General features: G+C 42.8%; 2 protein-coding genes across 7 annotated transcripts in view; one reads left to right on the top strand and one right to left on the bottom strand.

Annotated features, from left to right (window-relative positions):
• The first annotated feature begins 968 nt into the window (after positions 1 to 968).
• LOC112257729 lies at positions 969 to 2,411 on the top strand. Its single transcript, XM_024431521.2, has 4 exons — positions 969 to 1,412; positions 1,542 to 1,643; positions 1,761 to 1,970; positions 2,178 to 2,411. Exons 1-4 carry the CDS (start codon positions 1,203 to 1,205, stop codon positions 2,409 to 2,411), a joined length of 756 nt encoding a protein of 251 aa, XP_024287289.1. The 5' UTR covers positions 969 to 1,202.
• Positions 2,412 to 2,565: 154 nt separating this feature from the next.
• LOC112257728 (unconventional myosin-Ic) overlaps positions 2,566 to 10,364 on the bottom strand; it is a 34,487-nt gene continuing 26,688 nt past the window's right edge. For 5 of the 6 annotated variants that reach the window (XM_024431516.2, XM_024431519.2, XM_042326746.1 and 2 more), the window contains 20 exons: positions 9,785 to 9,890; positions 9,557 to 9,637; positions 9,331 to 9,422; positions 9,086 to 9,180; positions 8,933 to 8,979; positions 8,650 to 8,730; positions 8,464 to 8,569; positions 8,273 to 8,390; positions 7,809 to 7,922; positions 7,608 to 7,684; positions 6,611 to 6,679; positions 6,145 to 6,389; positions 5,916 to 5,999; positions 5,023 to 5,116; positions 4,867 to 4,922; positions 4,452 to 4,587; positions 4,222 to 4,292; positions 4,012 to 4,109; positions 3,696 to 3,795; positions 2,566 to 3,444 (listed from right to left, as the gene is read on the bottom strand). In XM_024431516.2, the coding sequence (XP_024287284.2) occupies positions 3,421 to 3,444; positions 3,696 to 3,795; positions 4,012 to 4,109; positions 4,222 to 4,292; positions 4,452 to 4,587; positions 4,867 to 4,922; positions 5,023 to 5,116; positions 5,916 to 5,999; positions 6,145 to 6,389; positions 6,611 to 6,679; positions 7,608 to 7,684; positions 7,809 to 7,922; positions 8,273 to 8,390; positions 8,464 to 8,569; positions 8,650 to 8,730; positions 8,933 to 8,979; positions 9,086 to 9,180; positions 9,331 to 9,422; positions 9,557 to 9,637; positions 9,785 to 9,890 (1,894 nt within the window). In that variant the 3' untranslated portion in view covers positions 2,566 to 3,420. Of the gene's footprint in view, positions 3,445 to 3,695; positions 3,796 to 4,011; positions 4,110 to 4,221; positions 4,293 to 4,451; positions 4,588 to 4,866; positions 4,923 to 5,022; positions 5,143 to 5,915; positions 6,000 to 6,144; positions 6,390 to 6,610; positions 6,680 to 7,607; positions 7,685 to 7,808; positions 7,923 to 8,272; positions 8,391 to 8,463; positions 8,570 to 8,649; positions 8,731 to 8,932; positions 8,980 to 9,085; positions 9,181 to 9,330; positions 9,423 to 9,556; positions 9,638 to 9,784; positions 9,891 to 10,364 lie in introns of those variants that run through there. The other variant, XR_002954633.2, reaches the window with a different exon arrangement.

Below are 10,364 nucleotides of genomic sequence, written 5' to 3'. Positions count from 1 at the left end.
TGGTGCCCCAACACCCTATTAAGACACATGTTGTTGTTTCCTTTATTTTGGCAGATACCTGTAGTTTATACATCAGTAATAAACAGCTAGGAATCCAATGGTTGAATTTGTGTGATTGTTATTTTGTATTTGGCAACCAGCTAAATGACAAATCACACAATTTCAATCATTGTTTTATAACTGTCTATTAATTTTTTATAAACGATTAACAAGTAACTAACAGTGTATAAACTAAGTATAAGCCACGTTTAAAATTATTTGGCCCACTACTAACGTAAAGAGAAAAGGAGGGATTGTAGGTCTTTAAACCCAATACCGATCCAATGGTCTAATAAATCAGATACACTAAACTCATCAGAATATCATATATAATGACTAATTAGGCTAGATTACAATTACAATGTAAAAAGTTTCAAAAAGTAGAGTTCGATCAAGATAAGATTTATTAGCCTAATTATACATCATATTAGGCCCTTTTATCTCAAAATGATAGTGAAAACGGAATAATGATGCAATTATGTGCTTACAAACTTCTAAACAGAATGGGCAATTGAGATGAATCATCCGTGCAGGAACCCCTACTCAAGCTGCTGAGAAAAAGTCCAGGTTACAAGAGAAACTAAGGACATATATAAATATCAAAGGATGCAGCTAGGATGTATGTCAATCACAGATTGCTATCACTAAAAGGTAAGTCTGCTGTCTCTGGAGCTCTCTCTGAACTAGTGTTGAGCGTACAGGTGTCCCATAGCTGGACCACCTGTGGTATACTCCTTTATCGCTATAAGGCTTAGATACTAAGAAGTCGGTGTTACTGTGATGGGAGAATGATACTAGGTTAGAAAGCAAGGATTTTTGGAGCTTGTCAAATTCTACAGTTTTCCATAGTAGGTAATAGATTGTCAAGGATCTACAATTTGTACTGTCTTTGTGTTGTTGTTGTAAAGTAATACATATTGAGGGCTTTATTCAATTTGTATTGCTGAAGCGTTACAGATTACGCTATAGAAATGCAAAGGTAATTTCCTATTGAGACGAAATATGTAGCGTCTATCTGTGTCTCCATTAGAGCCAGAACATTGACTTTAAATTTCAATCACACTATAATGCTGAACGTCTGCAATACAGATTGAATAGAGCCATTACAGAGAGTTCCACAAGTAGCCAACATGTAATGAATATTGATTAAAATAAATGTTGACATGATTGTGCAGTTCAGCATATATTCATCCTCTCCCTGTCTCTTCCAGATGGCTGTTTGGTGGTGTGTTCTGTTTCCCCTGTTCTTCCTCACCCTGAGCTGTGTGTACCCATGTGGTGCTTCCACTCCAGGCCTACTCCAGGCCTACTCATACTCCCTCAAATCTACCAGGTGCACCCATGCCCGGGTTCAGCAGCTGCTCATGAGATATGTGAGTTAACTCCTCTGTTATTCCTCTGTTACTGGTGGCTAGTCTGCTAGCACTTGTACGCCCAGAGACAACAGCTATCCTCACCTACTACAGGCTGTTATCATAATGTACCCTCATTTGTCTTGTCAGAAAGAGGAGCTGTTGGATGACAAGCAGTTTGAGGACAGAGATCTGGAGTTACAGACCATACCATCACTCTCTACAGACTTCTACCACTGGCTTCAGATGAAGGTTTGTGTTTGTTGTGTGACTTGTTTATGAATCACTGTTAACCTGTGGTGGTTTAATGCTTTAAAAAGGTACGATGGAGCAGGAGGGACATTGTGTATAATGTTACGATCTGTACAGGACTGGGAGCGTCTGAGTGCTGCATCTCAAGCCCTGCACACTTTCTGGGCTCACCTGGATATGAAGAGAAAGGAGATGGAGGTGGATAAGGTGGAACAGAGAGCAGCCCACTGGATGGGGACAAGGGGGAAGGCTAAAACCACCATACCCCAGGGAATACACCGCATTCAGACAGACCTGCGGGATCTCATGACAAAAGTCAACTTTCAGGTACAATGCCCACCATATAAATGAATGAACGAACACATGCACAGATACACATTTGAGGTGTTCACACATTGTGTGTATACTTATGGTCTTTCCACACTAAATGAGGTGTTCACATAGCTACCCATCACTCAGCAGCTACCATATATCCAACGTGAGGAGAATATTGTTACGAGCTCAGTCTGATAAACCTCTCTGTGGTCTTTACAGTTGAGGTGTGTGAACAGTTCCCGTGTGAGCCCCACCTCTCCCCCAGCCCTGACCCGTACAGTGAGCCCTTCCTCCAGCCACCAGGCCCCATCAAAGTCCCTGTGGACCAGCCGCCTTGAGGGCTACATCATCCTCAGGGACCTGGAGCGCTACCTCACCAAGCTGGCCAGAGACTTCATCCTCCTGAAGACCAAACACAGTGGTCCTCCAAGCACCCAGCCCAATGGCAGATAAACATGGTGTGCATGGATTCATATTCATAATGCGTAATAGTACTGCACTAGCCTGGAAAAGTTGTGGTCAGAGTGGCTTTTAACTTATTTTGTGGACGAGGGATATTTTGGGATGTGAGAATTTACGTATTGTTATGAATCATAACACAACAGTATTTTATGTTGTCAATGCACACAGTTTATTTCAGCAGTAACAAGTTAATACAGCTAATACCAATAATAATGATATTCATATTATTCATATTTATAAATAATTCAGTATTGCTTTTGACAGAAAGACTTCAATGGAGATTTCTGGTATTTATCCTAAGATCATGATTTCTCATCGTGTGAGAACTTTGTTAGACAGAAATCAGGTTTACATGTAGTATTACTGTAAGTTGTACAGCCTTACTCTCCTCTGGGTTTCTCCCTGAGTTTCCATCTTTTCTGTCTCTCACTCTCTCTGACTAACAGCCGAGAACCGGAAGAGTGCTGAGAAACACAACATCCCCTTTTTCCACAGCCCTCACTGACTTCAATGCCTATTTGCCTATTTATTGACTTATTTATTACTTATTTATTTGAAAATGCTGTTTATTGTTGTTACTATGGAAATATAAATATTGTTTTATATTTTTATTACATACAAGAGCTAATATATTGTAAACAGGACTACAAAATAAAGATGAAGCATAAGATTTAAAATGTGTGGTTTCATTTAACACGACTATTGCTAATAAACATCAAAGTATTATGAATGCCGGCAAAACCTCTGATTCCATTATATATGAAATGTCGTCAATAACTAAATCAATAACTATATAAATGCAGATTAATAAGTGCAATTGTGTTAAAAGAGAAAATAATCATTATATTTTTGCAGTGAGTGTATGGCTATGGTCTCACATTTAAAGAAGAAAAACAACTTCTGTGTGGCTATAATCTGATTGGCTATGGCAGGAAATCATTCTATGGAATGATTGGTTCGCTGTGGATTACAGCGAGGCGGTTATTACTTCCCATCATCATCACGGGTTGAGTTTAGGAGCCGTCTGCAAAACAAGTCAATTCACAAATGGCGTCATTGTTATTACCTAATGTGGATTATTGGTCAAAACTTCCAATGAAAATATAAAGATGAAAGAGGTGACTATCTTTAAACTACTGCTTTCCATTTTACAATCCCAGTCCTCCTCATGCTCCATCTACAAGTCCTCTCTTCTCCTCTATCCCCCTTTCTCATCCTCCCTTCCTCAGCCCTGCTGTCCTCATAATAATGTGTCTCTTCTGTCCCCTTACTCACCACTAGCAGGTGTCCTTTCTTGCATTTGGCCACCTTCAGCTCTGGTCCACTGGTGAAGTCAATGACTCCCTCTTTCCCCCGAGCCACTGCAAACGTAATACTGCACACAGGAACAGACAGGAGGAGAGGACCAGAGGAAAGGAGGGAAGGGGTAGGGGGTGAGAGGGGATGAGAGAGAAGAGGGGATAAAAGAGAAAACTATCATGATCACTAACAGTGGATGACAGTTGGAATGGGTTGACAAATGTCAGCAGGCTCTCAAAGATACTCTGAAGAAGATATCCAGTGTCCAGATGATCAGAGGAGCCAAACTCACCTGTCCTGGCTCATGTTGACCTTGATCTTCTTGTCCGCCATAGTGGCCAGCTTGGTCACCACCTCGATCAAATGATCACACTGGAGCACCACATCACTCTACAGGGCAGACAAGGGGTCAGAGGTTAGGTACTGTACTTTATGGCACCATGGCAGTAAGTCGCCATGACAACTGCTAGATAGAATAACCAGGATGAGATCATCCTGTTACCTTTTGCTTGTTGTCCTCACTGGGCACGTGGAGAACCATGAACCCATCACTGAGAGAACTCACAGAGATGCCTGGAAAGAGAAGAACCGTGTTATACGTGTTAGAACCGTGTTGTACACTGGACACATACACTACAACTACCTAACTACCTCGTAACCAAGGTTACACCCCCCCCCCCCGACCGACCACCCCTAGCCCTCAATCCCCTATGGCCCCCAGGAGAGACTCACTCCTCAGGGTTGCATAGTCGATCCTCTGCTTCAGCTTGGCTTCGGCCACCAGCATGGCGAAGGAGGAGGTGAGGAGCAGCTGGCGAGGCCGTGCCTTGTAACCCCTCCTATCATACTTAGTCACCGCAATTCCATACTGACACAGGCAGATAGAAAAAGAGGGGGATTGAGAGAGAATGACAGAGAGAGAGGGAGAGACACAGAAAGAGGGAGGGGTTGTCATAAAAACCCAAAGTTCTAAGTCTAACTGTATCAATTAGATTCAAAGCAATGCATGACAATGTAAAGAGGATGTACACAGAAAACAGACAATTAGCAGGATTAAACTACTCAGCCAACAACAGCAGAGTGACAGAGGTGAGACAGGGGTCGCAAACACTACAGGGGGATAGTATTACAATATCATATTACTCACCTTCACTTTGTCATTGCCCAGAGTCTGTATCACTTTGAGGTTGAACTCCTCACTGTCTGTATACAGGACAAAACATCTGTCAGTGGTGTGGTTGTCAATTACGTGGTCTGTGAAGTTTGGAAGTGTGTGCACACTGTGTTAGTGAGTGGACCCTACTTAGTCTGGAGGCCACAAACAGCTTAGGGACACTCTGGGGATAGCTGTCCTTCTGGTCCTTGAATATCTGACTGGCTACTACCTTCTGCTCCATCTATAGAAAGAGGACAGAAGAGATGCCTGTAGAGTGAGGTTGGAGAGAGAGACAGAGGGAGAAAGAATGGAGAAATGTGGACAGAGACAGAGAGACACAGAGACAGAGAGACACAGAGACAGACAGACACAGAGAGAGAGAGATACACAGACAGAGAGACACACATACAGAGAGACACACATACAGAGAGACACACAGACAGAGAGACACACAGAGCGAGAGAGACAGAGAGAGTGTGTGAGATTTAAAAAACGAATAGAAAGAGGACAGAAATATCCTTTATTTTTTTCCTCTTTTTTTTGTGCCTCCCGAGAACTCTGGGTTCACGCCCAGGCTCTGTCGCAGCCGACCGCGACCGGGAGGTCCATGGGGCGACGCACAATTGCCATAGCGTCATCCGGGTTAGGGGGGGTTTGGCAGGCAGGGATATCCTTGTCTCATCGCGCACCAGCGACTCCTGTGGCGGGAAGGGCGCAGTGCACGCTAACCAAGGTTGCCAGGTGCACAGTGTTTCCCCCGACACATTGGTGCGGCTGGCTTCCGGGTTGGATGTGCGCTGTGTTAAGAAGCAGTTGGCTTGGTTGGGTTGTGTTTCGGAGGACGCATGGCTTTCGACCTTCGTCTCTCCCAAGCCCGTACGGGAGTTGTATCGATGAGACAAGATAGTAATTACTAACAATTGGATACCACGAAATTGGGGAGAAAAGGGGGTAAAATTAAAAAAATAAAAAATAAAAAATAAATATCCTTTCTATGTGTTCCCGTCAGGTGAGTGACAGTAACAGACAGAGTAGCCTACCTGTTTCTTCCACTCTGGCTGGATCCTCCTGCAGTAGGCCCGCATCATGTTCCGCATACACAGCCTGCACAGGTGCTCTGACGCCTACACAGACATCGGGACAGATACAAATAAAACATTGACACATTGAATGTACAACAATCAGATGCATTTCACCATCACCTCTTGGCTTACGCTTAATGTCTCTCAGTGAGTTTTGTGTAGAGTGTTGTTGGGCTGGTTGCAGTACCTCAGTGAGGCAAGGTGGGGGGATGGGCCAGCTTTTGTCCAGGACACTCTTAGGTGGGTTCCTAAACAGCATCATCAGGAAGGAGAAACGCTGATGGTCCAGGAAGTACTCGTTTTCTGGACAACGCTCATAGTGGCGGTAGATGAAGCCTTTGATGAACTTGCGTATGATGTCCACAGCGTGTCTGCGACGCCTGGCCTTCTGACGGGATATCATCCCTCTCCACGCAGATTGGATCACTATGACTAATAGATGGATAGATGACACAATCAGTCATGTCACAGACACACCACAACAAGCTACAACTGTGCAGAGCTCAAAAGAACAAACAACAAAGTAATATCCTTTGCATTACTTCATTCATAGATTCAGCAGATATCAAGAAAGTGGCTACAGAGTAACTGCTTCAGGAAGCAGTAATTGAGAAGCAGAGAAATAGTGTGAGCTCTTTGATCCAGGCCCTCACCTGCCTGTCTGATGCGGAGGTACTTGGCCCTCTCTCTGTAACCCCTCCATGAGGTCTGTAGGGTGAGAACTAGAGCAGAGAACAGGAACAGAGGAGACCAAATGGACCACAGAACGGAAACGTTTAATTGGATCCTACATTGAACCAAAATATAAATGCAACATGTAAAGTGTTGGTCCCATGTTTCATTCAAATAGAATTGTGCACACATTTGTTAGTGTTAGTGAGTATTTCTCCTTTGCCAAGATAATCCATTCCACCTGACAGGTGTGGCATATCAAGAAGCTGATTAAACAGTGTGATCATTACACAGGTGCATCTTGTGCTTCGGACAAGAAAAGGCCACTTTAAAATGTGCAGTTTTCTCACACAACACAATGGCACAAGTTTTGAGGGAGCACGCAATTGGCATGTTGACTGCAGGAATGTCCAACAGAGCTGTTGCCAGAGAATTGAATGTTAATTTCTCTACCATAAACTGCCTCCAATCGGCCTCACATCCGCTGACCACGTGAAACCATGACAGCCCAGAACATTCACATCTGGCTTCTTCACCTGCAGAATTGTCTGAGGGGGTTCTGAGCTATTTCTGTCTGTAATAAAGCCATTTTGTGGGGATAAACTCTTTCTGATTGGCTGGACCTGGCTCCCTATGTGGGTGGGTGCCATGGCTGCACCACTGCCCAGTCATGTGACATCCATAGATTAGGGCCTAATTCATTAATTTCAATTGACTAATTTCCTTATATGAACAGTAACTCAGTAAAATCTTTGAAATTGTTGCAAGTTGTGTTTATATTTTTGTTCAGTATAATTACATAAGCTTACTGTATTATCCATCCTCATGCTGCTGGTTAGTTGACCAAGTGGACAGTTCTCCGTTTTCCACTGCTACTGCTACTCTGCTGTTTATCATGATCTGTGTTATTCTCCTAGCTAATTACATTAATTCCCCCAAAATGGCCTTGTCATCATCTTCCCTGCTGTATAGTCTCACCGAGGGCAGGCCTCCTGGCTTCCAGGGAATCTTCAGTGCTGAACAGAGTCTTAGGGAAGCGGATGAAGATCTTGGTCCTGCAAAGAGATAGGGAATTATACATCAACAACATACTGTCTCATGTTTCTCCTCACAACATGACTAAGGGAAATGTATGTCCCCTTACTTCCCTCCCTCCCCTCTCTCTCTCTGTGTACCTACTTGCCCAGTTTGTATTCCTCTGGTTTGTAGCCCAGGTGTTGGACCAGAGTGGCTACTCCATCAGCCAGTCTGCCCTGCCAGTTAGGCCATGTCCTGGGACACAGAGACTTGTACCTGTGGTTACAGAATGTATATAGTTAATATAGAAACTGTTGTTACAGAAATGTATATAGTTAATACAGAAACTGTGGTTACAGAAATGTATATAGTTAATATAGAAACTGTGGGTATAGAAATGTATATAGTTAATATAGAAACTGTAGTTACAGAAATGTATATAATTAATATAGAAACTGTGGTTACAGAAATGTATATAATTAATCTAGAAACTGTGGTTACAGAAATGTATATAGTTAATACAGAAACTGTGGGTATAGAAATGTATATAGTTAATACAGAAACTGTGGGTATAGAAACATGTAAACATAGTGGCATAATATAGACACACACACGCACACACAGACCTCTGTAGGAAGGTTTCGTAGTGTCGGCGGTAGGCAAACCCAGCTCTCCTGACCCTCAGGTTCTCCATCAGACCCAGATACTTGACCTGGTGTCTGACTAGAGCCTCATCAAACCTCCCTGGGGAGAGTGAGAATATTTAATTGACTGATTGATTGATTGGACTGATTGACTTCACAGGGTGTATGATTACCTGACTGCTTGGCATCGTTGGGTTTGATACAGCGCACATAGGATGGCTCCTTGGACATCAGTATCTCTATAAGTTTGGCCAGGCTGTTCTTAAACTGAGTGGCAGCCTACAGAGGGAAGCAGAGAGGTGACATATCAGACTGTGTGTGTGTGTGTGTGTGTGTGTGTGTGTGTGTGTGTATCTCACCGTTTCTGGGCGTTTTTGGTCAGTCACTTCCTCTCTGTGGAAGCACTGACTCAAAACCTGGCAATTTGACTGGCATATGACCTGGACAGAGAAAGCACACCACAGAACCATGTAAACACAACACACCAAAACATCCGCTACACTCTATACCTACTATAGTGCACACACAAAAACCATGTGTGGGAATTCTGAGCGAGATCATGGGAAACCTGTAGTAATTGTGAGGTGAGTGTGAGTGTGTGGTCTGTGTGTTCTCATTTCTCTATTGTTGCTCCAGCCTCGCCTCTTTCAGGTTTCTGTAGAGAAGGTCCTTGTTCTTGTCCAGAAACCCTTTGATGCAGATGAACACAAAATATTACAAACAGTATATGTGAGGATGAAATCAGTTAATTATTTTCTGCAATAACACTATTACCAGATTGATTAGCTAGCTCACCATTGACACTGTAGTTGACCTCTCCTGCATAATGAATCAGTTTGAACTCCTCTCTGCTCACTGCCTTGCGAGTCTTCCCATTCGACAACTTGTGACTGACATGCATACAGAGACAAATCATATCTTAGATACAGAACCACAAATATACAAACAAAAACATATTTGGAACATGGTGCAAATACACAAACAAACTGTGAAGGCACCCATGTGTTTTGTGCATGTGTGTGTGTGTAAAAGAGACTCACGTGACAAAATGGGCATGGCCTCCCAAAGTGTCCTCAAGCTTCTCGAGGAAGGAGATATCGCTGGGCTCCCCTGGTCTCAAACACTCCTCATCCTAAAACACATTTATACCTTAACATTCAACTAGAGACAGGGAGAGGACAGAAGGAGAGCGATATTAGAGAGAGGTGAAAGGTTAAAGTGAGTCAGAAACACTACTAAACTGAAGTGAATGTCAGTCATTCTCACCAGGATGGAGATCAAGCCTTTGTGCTTTCCCTCTACCAGGTCACAGATTATCTTGTTGTCGAAGTACTTCACCGGTTCCCACTGAAATATACAGTATCATTATCGAACTACACCTTTATCACTACATGATAATTTGTTTTTCTTAGTATACCTCAATTCTTGTTTTGTCTATTTGAATGAAAACAGCCCTCTCTTTCTCTGAGTACCCCTCGACCCTCCCTGACTCACAGTGATGCCCTCTGCCTCGTACTCCTCCTGCTCAGACTTGAGGGTGAGCTCAATGAACAGCTGTTGCAGCTTCTCATTGCAATAGTTGATGCAGAACTGCTCAAAACTACAGGGAGATGGTTAGGGTAAAGAATATGGCACAAAACAACTGTGCTACAATTTATTTATTAACCTTTATTTAACCAGGGGAACCCATTGATAACAGGGTCTCATTTCCAATGGTGCTCTGAGAACCACAGTTCAAGCAATGTGAGCAACAAATTTAAGCATGATCACCACAAAATTAGTTACAGCGCTTCAAATCAATTATATTACATTCAAAAGGGCAGTAGAAAAAAATATACAGTGCATTCAGAAAGTATTCAGACCCCTTGACTTTTTCCAAATTTTGTTACGTTACAGTCTTATTCAAAAATTGATTACATAGTTTTTCCCCTCATTTATCTACACACAATACCTCATAATGACAAAGCAAAAACTGTTTTTTAGAACATTTTAGAAAATATCTGAAATATGCCATTTACACAAGTATTCAACCCTTTACTCAGTACTTTGTTGAAGCACATTTGGCAGCGATTAC

Source organism: Oncorhynchus tshawytscha, linkage group LG09 (genome assembly GCF_018296145.1).
Source record: "Oncorhynchus tshawytscha isolate Ot180627B linkage group LG09, Otsh_v2.0, whole genome shotgun sequence".
Classification (NCBI taxonomy): Eukaryota; Metazoa; Chordata; class Actinopteri; order Salmoniformes; family Salmonidae; genus Oncorhynchus; species Oncorhynchus tshawytscha.
Note: the sequence above shows the minus strand (reverse complement) of the source record. Positions and strands in the feature narration are given on the sequence as shown.